The 23,655-nt window shown below is 32.9% G+C and overlaps 1 protein-coding gene across 3 annotated transcripts in view; it reads right to left on the reverse strand.

Annotated features, from left to right (window-relative positions):
- Positions 1 to 23,655, reverse strand: part of LOC118185412 (nephrin-like) — a 1,505,573-nt gene that overhangs the window by 894,548 nt on the left and 587,370 nt on the right. For 2 of the 3 annotated variants that reach the window (XM_085813712.1, XM_085813713.1), the window contains exon 6: positions 15,914 to 16,078. In XM_085813712.1, coding sequence (XP_085669838.1) covers positions 15,914 to 16,078 — 165 coding nt within the window. Of the gene's footprint in view, positions 1 to 10,174; positions 10,301 to 15,913; positions 16,079 to 23,655 lie in introns of those variants that run through there. The other variant, XM_085813714.1, reaches the window with a different exon arrangement.

A 23,655-nucleotide genomic window follows, 5' to 3' on the forward strand; every position in this document is an offset into this window, starting at 1 on the left:
ATTTTGTAACCTAAATATTTTAATTCAGGGGCTGCAAATTTGCACTTTTCGACATTAACTTTTAGACCGGCCTCATTTAATAATGAAAACACCTGTCTTAAATCCTGTACATGTTGGTCCAGATTATCACTAGTAATAATGATATCGTCTAAATAGATAAATGTGGACTTTCCAAGAACAGGCCTTAACACAATGTCCATACATCGCTGAAATGTTTCCGGTGCCCCTGAAAGGCCAAACGGCATACGCAGGAATGCATAAGTGCCAGACTTGGTTATAAAAGCAGTCTTAGGCACGTCCTCAGGCCTAACCCCTATTTGAAAATAACCATTCGTTAAGTCTAAAGTCGTCATATATTTGGTCGATGTTATGTTCCTGAGAATTTCTTCAATAATAGGTAACGGATATACCGGATATTTAGTTATGGAGTTTAATTTACGGTAATCAATAGCGAATCTCCACCTTTTCGGATGTGTCAAAGGATAGTCATTATTTTTCTTACATAAAACCACCGGGCTAGCATAACTACTTGAGATGGGCGTTATGATCTTTTTACGTAGCATATCGGTAATATGCCATTCTATAAATTTTTCCTTATTCTTATCATACCGGTATGGTTTTTGGCGAACTGGCATTGCATCTCCGGTGTCAATACTATGGTTAGTAACCTGAATAAATCCTGGAATATCACTAAATAACGAAGCAAATTCACTTACCACTTGTCGGATTCTTCCTTGCTCGTCATTAGGGAGGTGGTCAAGTTTTAACATTGGCGGTTCAGCCTTTTTTGCAAGAACTGGTTTCATTGTCAGCTTAAGGGACGCTTCATTAAAATCCAGTGTTGGTTGTGCGTGTGAAAGAAAATCTATTCCTAAGATTATATGTTGCTTGCAGATTCTTTACTATAAAAAACATCACCTTTACTTGTTCGTCCTTGATACGGATATACAACGGTACTTTACCTATGCACTTACATTTTTCTCCTTGCGCAGCTAACACTGTCGTATTATCCGAATTATATATGCGATATTTACGAAAATACTTCCTAAAAAAATCTTCTGCCACACAGGAACACTGCGCGCCTGTATCCAGGAGTGAGGTGGCTGGGATATTATTCACCAACACTTCAATCTTCGGAAGAGTCAAATTTTTCACCATTACTGTATTTAACTCGTAGGAAGAGGGGTTTTCTTGGCCTTCGGATTTCCGCACCCTCCCGTCAGCAGAAATCCGTTTTAGTTTAAATCCTTTTTTGTTTCCATGCTTTCCTTCTTTTTCCACTGGCCTTGAGACTTTTTCCCTGGGTGTCTATTGAACTGTCGACGTTCGCCGGCTGTTTTTGAATGCTCGGGTTTCCTTGCCCACTGATTCGCTTTGCTTCCGTAGCCGTGTGCTTGAGTTTGCTGTAGTCTTGGCGCACCAAATTGGTTTCGCTGTTGATATTGGCGTCTTCTTTCGACGTCCGCCGTTCTTCTACTTTCAAACTGGATTGCTAGCTCAAATAACTTTTCCAGTGTAGTCGGATTTCTTAATTCAATAAAGTCTTGCACTTGGGGCAGTAACCTCGGCAAAATCACTTGAATTATTTCAGGATCCGGACGGTTTCCATACAAGAGTTTGAAGACGTGAATTTTTCTTAAAATAAAGCTTGAGAGGTTTTCGATTCTTTGTTGATATATACTAAAAAGTTCCGTTTCTAATTTCGCACGATCCCTTACAACAGGGAAGGCTTTTAGTAGGGCAGTCTTGAAATTCTCGTAAGTATAGGTGGGACTTCCTGCTTGACCCAAGATACTTCTGCCTATACATTTGAACCAGTTAAGCGCTTGGCCCCTCAAAACGCTGGTAGCTAAGGTAACGTTTTGAAACTCGTGCACGGGGTAGAGCATGAAGTGGTCATCCAATTTTTCCAAAAAACTGGTTACCGGTGAGTTTCCATTAAATGTTGCTTCTGGTTTCATCGAAGCGCGCATGGTCTGGACGATGTAACCAAATCCTTCCAGGGCGGCAGCTGGCATTTCTGGATTCTGAGCCGCTTCTGCAGGCAGCACAGGTTCTTCTTGAAACTCGGCCATGGTTATTCTTCTTCGTTGGGCGCCACTATCAGGTTCAATATTCCTTCTAACCTTCTTCGGGAACATGCAAGGACCTGACTCGGAACAGAGAGCTTACTAAAGCTATGTTCAAAACTGTGGGAAGTAAACAGGATCCACAAGAAGGGTATACAAAACCCTTTATTTTCTCTATTTACAATGACTTCCGTACTTCGGAATACACCGACCCGCTACTTGGGGTCAAAAACGTAAAAGTATAAAAATAAAACTAAACTCTAATTTAACTTTAGAATAATAAACGTGGAATATTGGCCTTATATTAACAGGAGGCGTATGTAGTACAGAGAACTGTGAACACTACAATACGTTTAAATTTATCAAGAGGATTAAAACCTCTGGCCTGGAAGGCAAACAGCAACTGCGTAACTTCTAAGGTAAGCGGCCTTCGTCGACTCACTGCTTCCTCTCTCTCGCTTGGCAAAAAGCCACAACTTAAATACTTGGCGTTCGCCAGACAAACTTTGCATAAAAACCTTAACGCTTATAATTCTGGCCGGAAGTAGAAAATAAGAAGTGATAGTAAAGATTTAAAATAAAATAAACGTTAGTAAAACTTAAGATCCTTACAAAGTAAATGTTCTTGCATAATGTCTTTCTCATTGGAGAGCCATATTTAATTAAGCAAAATATAGTAGAACCTAGTGCTAATAATTAAACATAAAAAAAATATTTTTAATCATAAAAACATTTTATTTTATGACGACTTACGAAACATAAAGATTAAAATATATACATTTTATCTTAGCTTATTTTTATTTCAGTGGTGTGGGAAAGAAATTAATAATAGAATGAAGGTCTACATAGCATTCATTGTGAAACTTGTTAGTTTCTAAGCTACTGTAGACTGGGTTTGGACAATGCAACGCATATGCAGTACAATTCGTATGTAATGAGCCCTGATTTAATAGGAACTCATATTCAACGAAGAAATCGAAAATACGTGGTTGGTACGATGTTTAAGACAATGGGAGTATATCTGGCTTTGAACGAGAAAACCCTGTTATAGCGAGCAATACTTTTGTGATTCATAAAATTCCTGTTGTTTTCCACCTCTCCAGCTCAGCTAATCCTTCTTTGAAAAGTTATATCGAAGTATGGCAAATGAGAAGAGAAATTGCAGTTAGCTCGCCAAAAAGTTACCAGGAGCTGTGGCTCCAAGAAAACGTTTATGTACCTTTGATATAGTATATCGAAGTGATGAATCATAAATCTTGCGAACAACGTGACGGCGGCCTTTTTTATCTGGGGTAGTGATCAGAATTCGATTTTTGCCACCGAGTTTTACAAGTGTTATCCAGCCTATAAACCAATGGATCATCCGAAGTTTGAAATCAAAGTTTTGTAAGCACCTGATTTTTATATTTATTTATAGAAGAGAGAAAATAGAAACAATCCAACCTATGGACCAAGGGATCATCCGAAGTTTCAAATAGAACTTTTGTAAGCACCTGATTTTGATCTTTTTCGACAGAAGAGAGAAAATAGGAACAATCCAGCCTATCGACCAAGGTATCATCAGAAATTTCAAATTAAACTTTTGTAAGCATCTGATTTTGATATTTTTCGATAGAGGAGAGAAAATAGAAGCAACCTCAAATGTTAATGTAAAAGTAATGGAAGTGACGCATATAATGAACAATGCATTGGGAAACGTACATCAACATGCATTGCCAATTGCTTCCGTAATGCTGGATTGGACATTTATCAAGAAGGAGTGATCACTGAGGAAGAAGAAGTAGTTGTCTTGGGAAATCTGGAAATGAATAGGGAACAATTTTAAAATTATATATCTGTTGCCGCCAATGCTCTCACTTCCTGATGCCTACTCCCGAGGACATTGCACCTGAAATTCAAGCAGTTGAAAAAAAATAATGAAAGCGGCGATGATAACGACTAATGTGAAAATTTCATGCTTAGTGACCCCCAACATACTCAATGGTTTTTGAGTGCGCAGAAAAACTTCATCTTTCGAAACCATCGATGCAAACGACGATGTTTTGGGAGCCATGAAGTCTTCTTCGAAGAACAATAAAACAAAAAAGGGATAATAACGAAGTTAAAAGTAAATTAACCAACTTCATTTGCACTGTACCGAAATAAAATATAAATGAAGTATATATAGTATAGCAAGAATGCACGGATTTTTATTTTTTTTTCGAGCACTCGGTTATAACGAGCAAATATCGATGTTCCTTCATGCTCGTTATAAGCGAGTTCAACTGTATTTTCATTACTTCTAAATTATCTAAATCAAAACAAAAATTTCAACGTTTTGGTCTATTTTTCATTTTTTAAATTTGAAATATCAAGGAAAATATCTCACAATAAGCTACAAAATACAAACATAATTTTTAGATTCGCCGTTCGAATTACATATGTTTAATTCTTACCAATCATGATAAACAAAGAAACACGACTCATTTGGTATTCGGTACATCGTTAGAGTTTCAGAATAAATCTGCGTACTTTAAAATATACGCAAGAAGTACTAATAAAGCAGAAACACTGCCTAAAGCTACTTCGATGTGGCTTTTTATAGAAAGCTTTCATTTAATTAGCTAAACTCGACTTGTTCAATTTAGACATGTTGTTTTGCATTTGCTATCAATTATATGACTAGAAAACTACTTGGAAATGAAAAACACAATTTTAGTCATTTAGGTACTTCATTTGGAAAATTTTATAAAGAGCTTCGAGGAAGTGTAGGCAACTGCATTTATCATGCATATGAAAGGATTCCATGAAATTTCGCCGAGATAGAATTTCAACAGTTATTAAGGAATTCACCTTAATTTCTTAAAATGGCATACGACTGAAATATCGAATGTATTATAAAAGGTGATTTTCTTCTTTTAATCTGAACACTAATCCCTAAATTTAAACTTGACTGTAAGAAGCCCGTAAAATTATAATTTTAATTATTCTTGTCTTGAAATATTTCGTTCGCTTTGTGCCAGTAAATAGCTTAATCTCTCATCATTGCGAGGATTGAGTTTGCCTTTTTCCTGCTTAAATTAAGATCATGTATAGCATACTCGAACAATAAAGGAAAATTCATTTAAATTTTTAACTCAGCCAAAAGTAGAACATGAAAATTATAATATCTCTTCTCGTTCATTGAAAGTAATTTTGAAGAGGCGATCTCTTAAGTCTTTCATTTCTTTGAATGAACGGGTATATTAGCATCCAAAGCCCGAAAACTAAAAATGATGTATCAGGGTATACTTAATGATAATGGCTAAAGCAAAAGCAAGTAATTGAGTGTGATGAATAGTTTTTTTTTTCCAACACTACGAGATGATGATGTCAAATACTTCTATCTGCTTAAGGATGAATTTTGCATTACAGAATGTTCCTTGCTAAAAAATCCAGAATTATACGAATACGATAAAGTTACATTTTTAGAGAAAATCTCAATATACAAAACGTATAATAAAATTTTAAATCAGAGCTAAGAATTTATGCTATTCCGTATTTTTCAGGATGAATTAATGCGGAAAATGTTGATATTTACTCAGGATCGCAAGAATTAATATGTTTGATTACCTCAGGCGCTTCGCGAACTGCCTATATATTTGAATCTACTGGAGATTTTATAAATAATGATATGAATTTTAACAAATATTCCATTTTACTTACATTGATAATCATGTTATAAAACGCCATACTTTAATCAAACAGCCATGGAAGAAATTTAAATACGGGATGGTGGCTGATTTTTGCAGAGAGCTAAAATATCTTTCACAAAGCCAGGACAATATGAAAAATATTCATAATATTATAGTAAAATCATTGCTTACCAGGATTTTATATCGTTTTCTTGGATACTTACCTATTCCATTTATCTTAAGTATATGAAAATAAGGATCAAAATAAGGATTTCCGCACAGGTGCGATTCCCTGACTGGTAATATCAAAGATTCTTACGAATATCAAGACTGGGAAGTTAAAGGCAGAAAACCATTATTATATTGGTAAAAACACACAAAACTCTATGCTACTCTTGCTTTTACATCCAGTTCCCAGGATGAATCCTGTTTCGGCGAGTAGAACAGCTTTCCCAAGAAGCGGAAAATTCTCTGCTTTTCAGAATCAGGATCATCACTTTGATATACTGATTTTAACTACTCAGAGTTTTTACCAAATCAGTTTACGATTTCCCCTTATGCCATTTGCGGTTGCAAGAGATTTACAGGTGATATACCAAACCCGGTGGCGAAAATTCAAAGAAGCAAAAGCCAAGGTTTAAGTAATAGTAAAATTTTGATAAGACCTAGTTGCGAATGAAAATTAGGCTTACGTTGACATCTATGTAGAGGCATTTCAAGTAATTATACTGCATTGGTATAATCTTTGGTAGGGAAATTCAAGATGTGAAAAAATGTTTTTAAACACCTTACCTGAAGGCGAAAGAGATTAAAATGACAAAGTTATGCTTTAAAAATGTTTATAGAGTCAAAGTCCTTGCAAGAGGAGAAATTCAAAAATGCACACAGAGCAGCATAATTCATCATGTAATTAATAAAATCGAAACATAAAGCTTGCATGTATTTTTCTCAACGAGAGATAACAGTTGCAGGAATTTCATTTTTCATTAAATGTTCAAATATAACTTTTGTCGGTACTATTCCGTTTTGAGGGCCGTAAAAAATTGCAGCGAAAATGTATGCGCAAAAGCGCCAAATCTAGCAAACGCGCTCACGTAACAGCGCGCCAAATCTAGCGTACGCGCTGATTTCAGATTGTGGAAGTTTATATGGTTCTATATTTCTTAAGACGCCATTGAAATACTAGTTTAATTTTTAAATCCGTTTTTTGATTTTAAATCCTTTTTTGATATCCTATGGATTTAACAATTTGGGAATTGCCCATGACGAAAAGTCGGCAATAGAATTTTGGGTGAAGTGCAGAATCACCCACTGCTTGACGCGTTTTTTTTTAAGAATTGGACATACTCGGTATCCGTACGCACATCGACCTATTTTCACTTAAAAAACAAAATCCTACAAGTGCACAAAAATGGCACTACGCACACTCTTGACTTTATGTATGTACACATCGACCTATTTTCACTTAAAAAGTAAAAGAAAATTGACAAAAATCCAATTGTTTTTAACCCTTGTAAAAAGCGGCAAACAGATAAGTGAGCGATTCTGCAATTTACCGAGAATATTTTCAAAGAAAAGGCATCATTCATTATAGAAAATTACGTTTGAACAACCAACGAGATGAAATTATGCTTTAGCGATAAGTCGGTAGCGAAATAGCGATGCAGGCATCCATTCATTTATGTTCAACAATTTTTATATAAATTATAATAATGATCTGAAATAGTTATTTACTCTTATGCTTCCATTCAGTCATTTTTAGCCTTTTTCATATAAATTATAATAATAGAAAAGTATTATATGAAATTAACCTTTCATCTAAATTAAAACATCCATCTTAAATAGTTATTTACTATTATACTTCCTTTCTTGCCGCAATTATTAGGGTTGCCGCAATTATTTTTGGCAGCATTGTCATCAACAATAGTTTGGCGATTTTTTACGGCCCTCGAAACCGAATAGTACCCTTTTGTCATATAATATCTCCGTTTCTCTATACATTTGTCTAAACACATTTATCTAGGGATGAATTAATACCTTTTATCTTCTTCAGTTTTGTGAATTGAACATAGATATTGACCATCTGTTATTCCAGCAAGACGAGGCGACCTTGCATAGAGTCAAAGTATGCAGGGAGAGCAATATCTTTCCAGAAGACGTATTTTATAATATGATGACATTTGAATATGTTCCCCGATGTAACAGGTGTTGCGTTTTCTTATTGGACCACCGCAAGAATGAAGTTTTTATAACACATTCTACCACAATACTGGAATTGATGGATAATAATAAAGCTGTCATTACCAGTATCCCTGACGATAAGTTACGATAATTGATGGAAACTTCAAACGCCGCTTTGAGGAGTACAACGGTACAGTGGAATTTTCATTTAACAAAGATCATATTCAAATGATATGGGATGGCTAAATTATATGGGTTTGTTAATATGCTCTTCAATTTGCCGTATATTATGGCTGTAAACAACATATATATTTTTGTAGTAAAAAGTATAAATATGCATACCATATAATTAAACTATTTATTTGTAATCGTTCAAAAACTTAATATAATTGATGCATAGCATAACTATTAAGATTATGATACCCACATACAGAATAAACATGATGGAAAATCGGATGTATTCAGAATATTTTCTGTGTTATTTTAATTAAAGATCCAATTGTATTTTGTTTATTATTTATCCTACAAGTACGAGTAGTGAATGAAAATACTATTTATTAATAAGTGTTTGAATATAATTTCTGTCAAAAAATACTCGCTTACATACATTCTTCAAAGCGGCGTTGAAGTGGTCTTCGATCTAACGTGTGCTAATTATTCCTCAAAACTTAATGTCAGGATATTGGTAATGACAGTTCTGAAATTGTGATGTTTAAAATCGCATATTTTGATAATCAATCTTAAGAATTGTGATACACTTTCAGCATTTCTTAATTTTTCAGACATTTCTGACCCTCTTTTAATGTTAGTCGGAGTGAATCTCATGTTGAATGAAGGAAGAATGAAACATTCAGTCAAAGAATTTTCTTAATATTTCAACAAATTTCTAAATAAATGATTGCTTACTAGTTCTTCCAATTCAATAAATTAATAAAAAGCCTTCTAAATAGGAATCTTCAGTGCTGGAAAATGCATCATATTCCTTTTATGTTTTGAATTTTTCAGTTGATGTCCTTTTGCATCGTCTTCTAAAACATACTCATATGGTAACAATTTCCTAAGCAGCTGGCCACAAATTCTTTGAAAACATGAAAACCAACTTAAGGCCTCTGCCGCCTTCGATTTCACGATGTCGCTTAAGCAAGAAAGCTACGCTGGGACCAAAATCTTCACACGTACAACTCTACCATCCTACATACCAATGGCATTCGTGAGCTACCATTCTTTATTCGACACACGCTCTGTGACACTATCCACTGATAACGAAGTGAGTTTCCTTATACAAATAGCGAAACGGACGGGCAGAGACGTTATAGGCCTTCGATTTCGCGATTTAATAATCCTCCTATTTATGTTCAGGTCACGTTGGAACTGAGAAACGCAATTTGCTACTTGATCTGATATATTGCAATAAGACAAAAACGTTTTGGTGTATTTTTTTTCTATTTGTGTTACTAAGAGACAAATATTTTAAAATTTAATAAATTGTTATGATTTACAACATACAAGTCTGTTTGCATGGCTTAATTATTTAAGATATCTTTGTGGATGTAGTTCATGAGAAAGTTGGGTAAGCAATGATGAAAAGGAATGATGTCTTGTTAATAGTATCAACGAAAATTTTTGAAGTAAAAAGGAATTCCAGTTGTTCTAGTAATTATAGTAGATAACTAGAGCCACATTTATTCAAATCTCACCATTTTTAATAAAATCTTCTTTCGCAACATAATACACGACTAACGACTTGGTAAAACTAATTGGTATACTTTAGATTATGAAAACAGAAATTTAATAATATGTCCCGCAATATTAATTATACTGTTCGATGAAAAAAGCATCATACCGTCTAATTATCGTTCAATAAAAATAAATTTGCTTTTGGCTTACATAAACAAAAAATATTCCTTTGATAAACTTTTCTTACTTAAAAAAGAATCAAAATTTTATACTTAAATTAGAAAATTAATAAACTTTAATGTTAAGTTCAAGCCCTATAGGGGAGAGAAAGCTTAATTATTCGGGATTTTTGAGTATCTCCCTGGACTATGTATTCTCGTAGATGTTTTGAAGTTCTGCAATACTTTTTTGATGCACTATTATTCGTGAAAATTAGCTGCCTTTAGTTAGTTTATTTAGATGTTAATTCTTTGCATCTTATATATTAATTTTCAGTCATTTCATTTACGTAATATTTTTTGCATCTGTTATACGTTGATAACTGGGTGATAGCTGCTGTTTGTTGGTAAGTTGAATAATTATTAAATAGCTTACCTTGAATTTTCATCGATTTATAGTTACCTGGAAATACTTGAATTTGACACAGTAAAGAGACTCAAAGAATTGAATAAGATTTTGACTTTTCAGCTGTTAGAAATGTTTACACGAGTTCATTCTTTCTTAGCATCGAATACTAGTCGTTTGGTTTTATTTAATCTGTTGCCATAAACACAAATTATTAAAAAATTAAAAAATGCATTACGAATTAAACATCTGGCGCGAGGGCAGCGCCATCTATAGAAAAATATAAAATAAGGCATAAACATTTTTAAAACTGAACAGCTGCAATATATTGGAAATGGTATCATAGTAACAAGAGCAAAGACAAACCGGAAAGAGGAAATCAGATGAAGTGAGTGGAAAGTGTCTTTAACAGGATTGGCGAAAAAATATCCGCATTGAAGAATTACATAAGAAAGTATGGTTCGAGTTAATTTCAAAATGACTCACTTTAGATTCATATATTTCAAGCAGTTATTATTTTGGGAAATAAAGGGGTATTAGCCAAATTAAAATGAGGGGAAAAAGTACTATTGTCAAAAATGCAGAACTGATGTTAAGGCAGGCCGAAGAGCAAATGTGAATGTAGTGATACTGAACTTATATTTAATGTTATTTGATACTAATGTTTCCTTCTCAATAATCTTACAATATTATACTTTAATGCCATTTGTAACTTAATACCTTCATTTTCGTTTTTAATTTACTCAGCCAAATGAATTTGTTCTTCCGATTACTGTACTTGAAAATACAGATAAGTTGTTAAATATTTTTGGTAGTTTAATTATGAGTAATTCTTCTTTCTTATCATATATTCACGAAGTTGGAAATTTTATTTAAAAGCCCTCAATTTAATCGTGATTTGGGGTTAATTATGAAGGTTGTCTCCGGTTTAGCATAGTTAATATGGAATTTACTGTATTTAGATCTTTTAATTAGCGTTAAATATCACTTAATACAATGTTGCACGTTTAATTTCTCAGCATATTATCTTCTGGAAAGTATCACACTTATTGAATTGTCTTCTAACAATCCTTTTCTATATACCCCCCCCAAAAAAAAAGAATTCTGGAGTAAAATTCTAAAAACAGCTAGAAAATGGAATATGTTTATGTCTATGAAACACAATAAATTCCAACCTTAAGCTGCTGTCGATTTTATTGCCGATTAAACATTTTAAGTATGAAATGTTATGCGATTTCTATTTTCAATGAATATGAAAATATCATTCTCTTTGCATCTATTACGGATACAATTGATTTCTAATTTATTTATATGACTTCATGAAAACCCTATACATATTACACTAATTTTATCCTAGGTAAGACGGTTTATCACACCTTCAAGGAGCAACTAAGACTACCTGAAGTGTGTCATTTCACTCGAAGATCGTACGATGTACTTCATTTCTTCGAAGGATGGGCGCGATCTTTTTAACAGTTGAAAAAAACTTAACTTTTATCACCCATTAGGAGTTAAGTTTGAACCTCTCGAATTTAGTGAGTACGAGTTGCTTTAAAAGAATAAAACTTCGAAATAACACAAAATGGTAATTTAAGTACTTGAAATTCAAATCATAATATATCTGATCTTTAAGTATTTCCAAAGGTTTTCTGGCTTTAATGATCCAAACCAACAGTTAATATTTCTAATGTTTGTTTACCAGAAAAACAAAAGAGAATCCTGATTTGAGAACTTCTCACAAACCTCAAAACCTTTGATTATAATGTTTTTAGCACTTATCGAAAGCGCTTTCAAATTCTTGAATTCAAAGTTTCTAATACACAGAAAGAAATGATTAGGTACCTTCTGGCTCATAATGTGGAATTTAACAGTAAAGCTTTGAACCTTCATCTAAACTGTAGAAGTGAAGCTATCCTGCAGAAAGTTCAACCGACAAACGTGGGCCGAAAAATGTGGCCAGATAATCGTAATGAACTTAAACCGATCGTGTTGCTCTTAAACGAAGCCTCAGACTGATCTCTAAAGACCCTTAGCCTTCGGATCTCCCAAAAATAAACACTACGATTAAATTTTCACAACTCCTTCCAATTCACTTTAAAAAAAATTGTATCCATATCGGTGAAAATTGTGCCAGATTAACATGCCGTACTCGAAATTCATAAAAGTGGTGTTTCATTCCACCCTGTTGTATCAAATATCTAGGGGCTGCCTTGCTTTCTTTAGCTAACTGTTTATTTTCTGTATTTTTGACTTAGATAGTTAATAACACTTAAACCATAAAAAATTCAATACAGTTTATAGAAAAAATATTCCGCAAGAAATTTCAGCACGGTATTTTTATATAAATCAATATTCATTAATGATTTCGTGGAAGTTGCACTTAAATGACTAGAAACGAAGCTTCGAGTACTTCATTTCTCTTTTGATTTCTGAAATTGATGAGGTAATTTCCCTTATTGCTCTCCGTTTGGAACAAATTCATTTTGTTTCCCAAACTTTGCATTACAACCAGACTGACGGATTAGCCGTGGGGAGCATTCAGAGGCCTTAAACTTCTCTGTGTGGTTTCGTAACGTTGGAGTTACCTTTAACATTATTTGGCCCGTAATAAAGATTAGTTAAATAGATTTCTTTCAATAATAAACTCTGTTACCCTGCTATTCGCTTCACATTTGAATTTCAGACATCCAATTCTCTTCCGTTCCTCGGCAACTTGGTCACGTGCAACATATCCTTCAGTACTACCATTTCGTAATTTTTATCTGTTTGCCTTCCACCAGACTTAGGGTCATGCCATTCCACTAAACAAAGGTTAGCTTCATTTTATTTCTTTGTTTTCCCAGCACTTTAAGTTTTCTCTATAAAATCAAGAACTAAATTACATAAAAGCAGTTGCTATTGACATAAGTTGAACATTATTGACTACGGTATTAATATAAATTCTCATCTCAACACATCAAAAAACATCCTTTCGTTTTAGGAGCTGTTGTCATTTCTTTCTTTTCATCGATTGGCTAGACAACTGCAAGTATTTTATAAAAATTCAGCTTTTGAATCTTTTTCTGTTCTGTCAGGACGCAATCCAAGACTTTCGGATAAAATCTCCAAAGTTAAATAGAAGTTACTTGTCAGTGTCGTTTAGTTTACATTGGTCAAACTAGCAGAGACTTAAAACTGCGAGCAAAGGAATATGAGGCATAGGAAAAACGAAACACATAACTATGCTATTGCCCAACACTGTTGGTCGGAAGCATCACATTTTTCAATTTTCTGCAGCCGAAAGTATTCAAAAAAATTTCCTGTTGGTGAATTAGACTTTCCAGAGGTATTTCACATTCATAACAATCTTTCACTTTTAATTCACGAACCTAATTCCAATCCGTCTGTACCCTGAGCTTTTAAGGAAGGTATTTCACATTTTTTATCATTTTCATCAACAGATGGCGTCAGTGGCGTAGCTCTTTTTTTCATTCATATCGCCTTATCTTACTTTATCACTGGCTTCTCTTTCGTCATTTGCACTTTTGTAGCTGAAGAAAATTTATACTTAATCTTTCGAAACTAACAGTACAAATTTATTAGCATCGCGCTGATTCTTGCTGCCTTAACTTGCTGATAACTCAAATATCTAATCCTTGTTGGGAACACACTTATTTAAAATTTAATATAATTTAAAATAACAGCAGTGAAGAAATAAAAAATAAGCAATTGTCTTGTATTCAATCAAAGCATAATTTACAAGTACAGCCATTATATCAGTAAAAAAAGCACACAAGGACTCATATGCTTGTGTATTGTAAAATTATAGATAAGATCCCTGTCAATGCAAAACTTCAAAATAGTTATTATTAGAATAACTTTTGTATCTCTTAAGGAGTTCTCATGAGTATAGTAAAACATCTTACTGCAGCAGTATTTATTTGAAATAATGAGAGAAATATCCCATAAAAGACATATTCTATATCGTCATTATAAACCACTGTAAATAGTATTTAAGGTATCAAAATGCTATTTGTTCAGTCTTGTCTATACTGTAGAAAGCTTTATATTTAGGACACAAATATGACAGACTCTTGTTTATAATATTTCATTAAATATTATTCATATCATTAGGTATGATGTCACACCTCCGTACCCGCTGATTCAGTACACGCGGTTTCACATTTTGGTGATTCAGAATAGCAGAGGAGAAAATTACATAAAGTTTCGTATTGGTTGGATTGGAAATGCAAGCGTAGTGAGAACAATTTATAAGAAAGCTGAAATACAGATTCTCAACCTCGCCCACTATTATCTTATATATATTTGCAAATTCGGACCCAAATAACTAACTACGAGGAATTGAAATACTTATTACAAAACATTATGCGAATTTTCAGATTGTTCAAAATTTTTTTGATTTTTACTTCCATGATAATTTATGGTCATAAATATTCTGGCAGCAATTTTCTATTATTACTCGTCACAAAACATTTGTCCTCTTTTTGTTTCCAAACCCATACTTCTTTTTAAACTTTCTTCCTTTTTTGCTTCTAGAATTTGCTCTGTTCTCATTAACAAAGAGTTATCGTAAACTTTCCCGTCTTTAAATGTACATGTGATTAGACGTGCTACAAGTGTTTGAAAAATATTAGCTTGTATTAGTGCTAATTGAAACATCATATTATGCTGCATAGTACAAGAATTGTATTTTGTCATTTGTCGCTTAGCTTTTGAGGATTAGGTTGAAACAGCCAAATCCTTAATTTTGCAGAGTCATTAGTTTATTTTGATGCTAAAGACTTAAAAAATGAGCAGTTCCCTAGACCGGGATTCGAACCTGGACCTCTCGAATACGCGCCAAGTGTGCTGGCGTTAGACCACGAAGGCATGCAAAAACGAGGAAGTAAATAACTTATATACTCCACCTTTTATAGAGCGACAGGAGATTAGGAGCCCAATCGCCAAATCCTGGTGGTGAAGAGTCATCATCCACCACCTTTTAGTTCGGGTGCCACTGTAGAGTCATTCGGTTTTTTTGAAGTAAGAGACGTGTAACATGAGTATTTCCTCGCCGAGACTCGAACCTCTCGAATACGCGCCGAATGTGCTACGGTTACATAGCAAAAATATGCAGAAAGGGAGGAGAAAATACCTTATAACTTTTAAAGATACTTGAGAGGGTACGCTCTAATATACTATATATTTTACATTGCTTTATTTACTAGTTCAGTACTTAATGCGTTTTAGTGTGCGTACTATTTTTATTATTACATTATTTAACGCTCGTAAAGCCTAATTTGCATAATTTATCAATTGAATTAAGCAGCCACTATATATGTTGCAAGAATTATTGTTGTATATAGCGACTGCTATTATTCACGGCATCACGTACTCGTTCAATGTTTTGATATAAGCATTTTGCAGGTGTATTGCATATCTTACATTGTTCAAATGTCCGGCTGATGACCATTTTAGGCTCAATCTGTAAGCATTCAAACATATTAATCATTTCTAACAAATTAATTATTTTGTCAGTTACAGTATTCTCTGATATGCTTAAGTTTATTGATAAATATTGATGAATATTGTATATATAATGAATATTGATATCTTCCAAACGCCTTAATTTAAGCTTCTCACAAACCGATATAAAATCTACATTGTAGTAACTCAAAGCAGCTGCAATTTCCTGCGAATATTTATAATTTATGCAGATGCTTTGAGTCAGGATAAGCGATTTCCAGTTAATGTATTCGGAAGTATAATTTGATGCGCAAAATTGCTTACGTAAGACACTTAGCGTGACCTCCGTCCTCATCCTGTGGTCAAGTGCTTTGTGAAATGCTTCGCAAGCGAACTTGGACCCATCGTTCGAGACGAGCGGTCGTATAGTCAGGTAACTCGTTGCTATGAATCTCGCTTTATCTTTCCTCTCTTCATTATGGACGGATTCTGAAAGCAGAAAAAAGACATAAATTACACCAATAGAAATTGAAGATTCTCGCACATTAAAATAATATCTTAAACTGTATAAATGCAGAAAAAATTTTTAAGAAATAAATTTTAAAAATCATCACCAACAACAATTAAGCAATAAGTAATTTACTGGTAAACAATTACAATCTGCTACAATAAAAAATTAATATCTCTTATATTCCGTTGAGTATTTTCTTTGTATTTTTGCTTTTTAATATATGCACATTGTTTCATACTCACATGGAGGATTTCGCAATTGGTTATTTCCCGTTTGCTGCTTATTTTATTTTTGCTCACGTTGGTATAAATAGAATAAGTGCAAAATTGTTACTCGCTTCTTTCTTCTGCAACATTCTTACTGCAAAATTTTGTAATTTTTCTCATGTTCTACGATGGGTAAGAGAAAGCTAGCTGCAAGGCGTTCTCGTGTTATTTCCTTCAGTGTGCAATGTAATAATAAACAGTTTTTCTCAGAAAACTTTATACACTAATAACTTTCTTTTTAATCTGATAGCCGTGGAGCACTTTGGCATAATTAATTATTGAAATGATATTGATCTGTTTTAGATACAATTTAAAATTGTTATAAACTTTTTATACTGAAGGAAACATTTTCGAATCATGCAGTTTTCACTCCCGTATATACGCGAAACAAATCCCATAAATTCATTATTAGATCGCAAACATATGATTAATAGCGCATAATATTTCGCACTAGATATATCCGTAGTTAATTATTACAATAATTGGACGAATGTTTATAATAGTTAAAAATTAAAAATGTACTATATATCACACACAAATCACAATTTTTACTAATTAGATAAATTGTTAAAAATGCGGATATAAATTATTAAGAACTACGTACAACGCATTTGCTGAGCAGTGTTCTGTTCTAATTTTAAATATGTAGATCCTATGCCCCTTCGAATAGCAGCAACGCAATGAAGAGGTAGGTGTTTCAGTTAACTTGGATGATAAAGATCAGTAACGGGAATAATAGCATTTCTTTAAATGTGATAAATACAGTGATATCTTAGTTTAAAAGTGATGGATCTCAACATGACCCCAAAAAAGACATGAAATGCACATTATTTTATAAGAAATACTTTTTAGTACTTAAAATAATGGCGCAGATGTGTAACAATTATCAATTAGGAGCATTAAATATCATATAAATAAGGTATATTTTAAGTTTTGTTAGGGAGAGATGCTATTAAAAGATCAAGTGAAGATATAAATTATTAAGAATACTTACAGTTTTTTTATTGTTCAATTAGTTAAACAACATAAAGCTCAAGCTTTGATTGAAACTCAAATGTCACCCCAACAGCCTTATGCAACCCGAACATTAATGTAAAGTGCAGCACGACGTGAAAAATGAAAAGACTAAATTACAGATCAGCTTGAATATATTGTTGCGTGCGTACGGGTTTATAATAGATTTAATGCACACAGGTCCGATGATAGAATAATAAAAATTTATTTTATCAAAAATAAACACTTAAAAGTTCTGTAATTTTCCTCAGAAATACAAGTATAGGACTTCACAGTATCAATCAGTAGTTACGCATCAAACTACTAAGAACGTTAAGGGGTGTTGGAACCCACAAATCTCCAAAAACTGGTGATTTCAGAGTTTTGCATTTTCAAATTCACTACACTTTTATTTTTTTAAATACCATTCTTTATTCTGTATGAAAACTAGGACTGTAAAAAATCTAGTTTTAATTTGTCATCGAATGCTTTGATAAATGAGGATTTTCTACATAAAAACACATTTTTCTCCAAACGTGATTTTTTTATACTTGATGTACCTTTCTCAGGACTACTGCTCACAGGTATTTAAAATTCTTATGGCTTATTTATTAGGTTTCCTAAAATTTACTGGAATGAGCGTTTTGTGATAAACTAAGAAAACAAAATTTACAAAATATTTTCTGTGAGAAAAGTGCTAAATTTTACTATGTCTAACAAAATGTTCTGTAAATTTCTCTAAAATTCAAAATATTTCAAAAGCTCATTTTAGTATAATCAGAGAGGTATATTTTAATTACACAAAAACTTTCAAGCGTGTATATGCAGGGGATTTTAAGAAAAGGTACATCGAAAATGGTCAATTTAACATTGTCGGTTATAGGGAAACCCCTTAAACAAAAGGCAATGCAAGGCGCATCTAAAGAGAAAGGTAACTCTAATATCTCAGTTCACGCGGAACTAATAACTCGCAATAACGATAACTAAGCAATGACAGCAGATGCTTTCTCTTCACCCTTAAATAGCTTTCAACAGGTCGTCGAGATTTTTTCAGTACTTTCTACTTCTCGAAATTACTGGAGAGAAAAAGAAGGGTGGAATTACGGTTACAGCTAACACAGTGGTCAATTACATTTATACAGTTCCAGTACATATTGCGGTGATACAGGGACCGGACCAAAATGTTTCTAAATTTGGCGGCTTTTGGCGACAAACACAGTTGCCAAAGCCTTTTTCAACTTAGCAATATATCGTTAAATTACTGAGATACCCATTTACTCAATTTTAAATGCACTTGCCCCTCTATTCTTACACTTTCAGAGTAGGTTCTCTTTACATTTTGCATGTTACAAAAGAAATACAACAGTTTTACTTAATTATAGATCTAAGTACAAAATTCAAAACAAAGTACTTGTACGTTGGTCAGAATACATATGTGCATACAGACATCACACAGAAATTCGCTTTTGAATCCAAATCAAATCCATTTTACAATCAATTCTGAAAAAGAAATAGTCCTTTACTCTGTCTGTAATTACAGAAGTAAAGAAAAAAATCGTTCAAATTAATTCGGGAACATTCAAAATTTATATTTGCGATGAAATATGACACTCGAAAATTTTCCCAATTACAATATTTCCTTTGCTTCGTTACAATGAAATAAAAACCATGATCAGAAATAAAATTAAACACAACAGACATTTCTGAAGTTTTATTCCCCGAAATAGTATTATTAGTACACTCTTGCCATTACGTTTTAAAATTCTTCCCAGCGATAAAAATAAACCGTTGGAAGAATGCAAAATTTGAAGAAAAGTCACTTTTGCCAAAATTCAGAAACATGTTAATAAATATATTGAACTTTTTTTATCTTGCAAGTATTAACAGAATAGGTATTCCTACAGATATATCATGTTAAAAGCATTGGTTAAAATGCGATTATCAGAATACTCCGAGCATACTAATTTATTCAAAACTTGTCGCATGAGGCTCGCGAATTATCTTCATCCTAAGCGTGTTTGATTTTTTTGACACTTTCCCAGCTCAGAATTCTAGAAGTTTTCGTTTAAAAATGTCACGTTCTCTAATTTTTTTCGTTGAAAGATTAAGAGCTTTTTATAAGAGTTCCCTTTTTTTATACAGTTTCTAAACTAGCTTAAATTTTCATAAATTAGTTCTTGTCAGATGACTTTTTTAAGCTCGTCCTGAAATTGAAATGACTTGAGCTTATAAAATCCTCATAAAAAAAGATGAAGCTTTCAAACATTTTTAAGCATAGAATTTTATTCAAAATTATAATTGTTGAGGGAATTTATTTTGTTGAGAATTACTTATATTTAAATGTTCTATGTATTTTAATTGATTTTTTGAGGATTATTTGTGTTTAAAGCATTTTTATTGTGATAAATTAAAAAATATCTTTGGAGATACTGTTTATTTAACTGAAAAATAAGAAATGAGTTAAAAAAAATGAGCTTCTATGTTGTTTGTTTACACATAATTTCCTAAGTCAATTTCCTAAGTTATTTTATACAATTATCTCATTTAAATAATATAAGTCTCAAATGCTTTTCAAATATAATCCTTTAATCATGCTGTGATAATCCGTGAAATTTTTCATAAGTTATACAGTCTTTAACCTTTTGAAGACGGGATGGCCATTATAGTGGCCATAGAGTCCTCTCTTCCTCTCTTTGAAAAGACGGGGTTGTCCACTTTAGTGGCCATGTCTTTTTCCCCCATTTTCCAGGTTGAAAAGTGGAGTGAAATGTCAAATTTGATGCCCCTGATGTTTTAACCACTTATCTCTTTCAAAGGTCTTCCTTTTGTGACATAGATGCACCCCTCTGAGAATCCATTAAACTACACACAAGAATCTTTGTTGCAAATAGGAGGTGATTTCTTAAAGGGGGAAAGCATTTGGTTCAAGATTCCCCGTCCTTTGGTAGCTTTTACTGCTACCAATGCCTCGGCCTCAAAAGTGAACTAAATGACAGCCCTTCCTGAGGATATATCATTTTCTGCTTTCTGAACGAAGTAGTAACTCCACTGCCCGAGCGATTAAAGACCGCTAAGCTGTTTTACCTCCCATGTTCGATTCCAGATGAAGAGCTAGCTGAATGGTTGTTTAATTCATGTGTAACTTGAGTACGAGCCATATTCTTTTAGAAAGACCTCCCCAAGAGGATTTCTTCCCCTAGCGAAAGGAGGCAAATCCGTTCTTGCTAGTGTTTCATCATATTATAGGGACCTGCAATTTAACGGACTATCCTTCAGTCCATTCACCTCCATTTTATACCGAACTTGTCAACTTTATGTTTAGACTTACTATTTCTTTGACGCTATTAGTAGCCGCCATGATAGAGAATTTATTTATGCTCCATTTGAATATTTTGTGGTTCTCAGATCTAATTAATATCTCATATTCTGTTGTATTACAGCCTTTAAGTATATTAATGTAGAGATGAATAATTTCAGAATGTGGTATTAATAATAATTAATGTATAAATTGCTATACATTCTCTAACTTAAAATTCAGCGTGAAGCTTTATCTAGGAGGAACTCGACGAAGTTTCTAAAACGAAAATAATGAAATGTCTGGAAAACATTGCGTGATTACCCTGAAATTTGGTTGTGAATTGCATGAGCTTTGAAAAAATAAAATAAATTTTAATATATCTTGTCTTTGGAAATGGAAACCGAACATTCTTTAAAGCTCAGGAATTTTGCATGAGAGCATTAAAAAAAATTATTAGTTTCTGTTTTATGTTTATCGTTTCTGTTTTATGTTTTTTAATGCCTGTGAAGTGAATTAACGGTTCCTTCGTTAGCGCATAAGCTAGTCATAAATGAATAAATTGAGTATAAGTTGATCTGTTTTAGCACTAGCGCATAAGCCAGCCTGTTTTTCGATATTTTGTTTGGGTTGCCGAAGTCCAGGTACCAGAATGTAAATATAAACTCAAGTTATTTCCTTATTTCAATTATGCTTTTTCTAATTTCCACATGAACTTTCAATTCAAATTCCGTTAACATTTGGTAAATGCTTCATAATTGCTTACATTCTTAACACGAACACAGAATTTATTCACTGATAACTGCAAAATTTGCTGATGTCATTTAAGTTTACAATGCATATTTTCCCATTTTCTTTTTTATTATATTTACTGTTAGTTACATAAGCAACAATAACGAGCATGCATTTGGAAATGATAAAAATGTAATATTTAAATATTAAAATTTTGAGCACTGTAGACAAAGAATTAGAAAAATGCTTAAACGTATTTTCAGATTAATAACTACAGTAAAAACCAAATTTATATTTCGCAAATTGTGCGAAATATTTTATAGCTTTTAACTAAGTATTTAATTTTTTATTTAGAATCCTATGATTTCTTTTATTTAAAATTAAAGTTTTTATTTTCAAATCCTAGAGAGTCACCATACTATCCAAAATCATCCTACTACCTTCTTAAACCAAAACTAAAAATGAAAAAGGGCCTCTTGTTAGGGCCTCAGTGAATTGTTTAAATTTGAAACTCTCCTCAAATTACTAGCAGAGTAATTTTTGCTGCTGTAGCATGAGAAGTATAAAAAAAAATGTAGATATCCCATCCAGACGGTAAAATGGTTAGTGATTCTGACTTCCATACCGAAGGGACTGCGTTCGAATACCGGAAAAGGCATGGATGTAATTTGATCGTCCTTTCACAAGAAGCTACGATGACAACAGTCATTAGTTGCTTCCATAATAAGGAGACCACCGCTTCTGTTCGTCATAGTATAAACAAATAGAGCCTGCCGTTGGAAAAAAAATACTTCTGAACACTAACGTTTGGAATTCTCGTATTGTATAAAAGGTAGTACTCTACAAATATCGTTTTAATTAAACAACGCATGTGAAAATTTGCAATGCTTAATGCCATGCAAGCTTTTCTGAACTTTCTTAAAATTTCACTTTGGATCAGCTCTGTCTGTTAATACTTTTCTTTCGAATAGATTGTTATTACCTGATAACAATTCTTATCACACAATTATTTGACTTACAACGAAAGTTTTGTCATTTTTTCATACCTCTGTTTCATCTCGGTAACACATTGTACTTTTTATTTTCATAAAAATTCAGAGAAACCCATATTGTAAGAATTTAGAGTTTACTACAACATACTTGCACCATTCATACATAAAAAATATCATTACTTATTAATTTCGTTATTGTCTACAAATTTCTAATTTATATTTATTTTCGCATCTTCTCCCATAGTGTCTGTGGCAGCAGCATTGACTTTCAAATTTTGCCTGTAGAGGCCGATCGTCAATCTCAACCAATATCGCTACTCCCTTTATTACACCAATACTTCATTTTCATATCTGTAGGAGGCCTCTATTTAAACATTATGAAGCTGACTTTAGTGGGCACCGATTAATCAAGAGTAATATTAATTTATTAACGAAACATGGGATTTGTGCTTGCATGTCTTTGGAAACAAAAGTTGCTGCTTTTAATAATTTAGATGGAAAGTGAATTTTGAAATTAGTATTGGCTATTCAAGTGCATCCTGCTTTGTTTTAGACAGCAGATTGATTTGGAAACATAATTTAAATTAACATTAAATATAATTAGAAACGACAGCAGTTTTAAAGAGATTTTAGTTGCAATTATTAAATGGAATTTTCGGCAACGTACAGATGTTTTATCAGAATTTCAGGTAGTCTTTAGACGGGTAATATAAATATAAAGCATGACGGAAATGCATGAATAATTAGAATTCATGACCAGTAATTCTCATGTTCTCCCAACAAATAATTTTTTGTATATATAGATATTTAAGAAAGATGTAGTAGATAATTAAGAAAACTCTACAATACAGTACACATTTAAGAAGTAAGAATATGAGATCTCGTCTTTTTGGCTATAATACAAAGTGTCTAGTTTTGAAAGTTAACCTGGTGACTTTTCGCACAAGTTTAAAAATAACACAACAGGAAAAGAGTGTAAAAAGCCCTTTATATTTATCACAACTTGTTGACAAAAAGGCACGGACTTTGCTCGCAAAAGCACTGACTACTTGCAGTGAGAACTTAACAATAAATAAGTAAAATTAACAATAAATTCGAAAGATAAGAAGTATTGCTAGACTTCACGGTTTAATTTAATCTAACAGGCTGACTCAGCAACCTACATCGACGATAGACTTACTAAATGGCAAGAATGCATAACAACTGCTACGATTAACAGCTGGAGGACAAAATAACAAATGTGCGCTACATTAGCAAAATCCCGCTCTGTCTAGCCT

This window comes from Stegodyphus dumicola, chromosome 3 (assembly GCF_044657685.1).
Source record: "Stegodyphus dumicola isolate Sdum_Otavi_A_Nest chromosome 3, ASM4465768v1".
NCBI classification, from domain to species: domain Eukaryota; kingdom Metazoa; phylum Arthropoda; class Arachnida; order Araneae; family Eresidae; genus Stegodyphus; species Stegodyphus dumicola.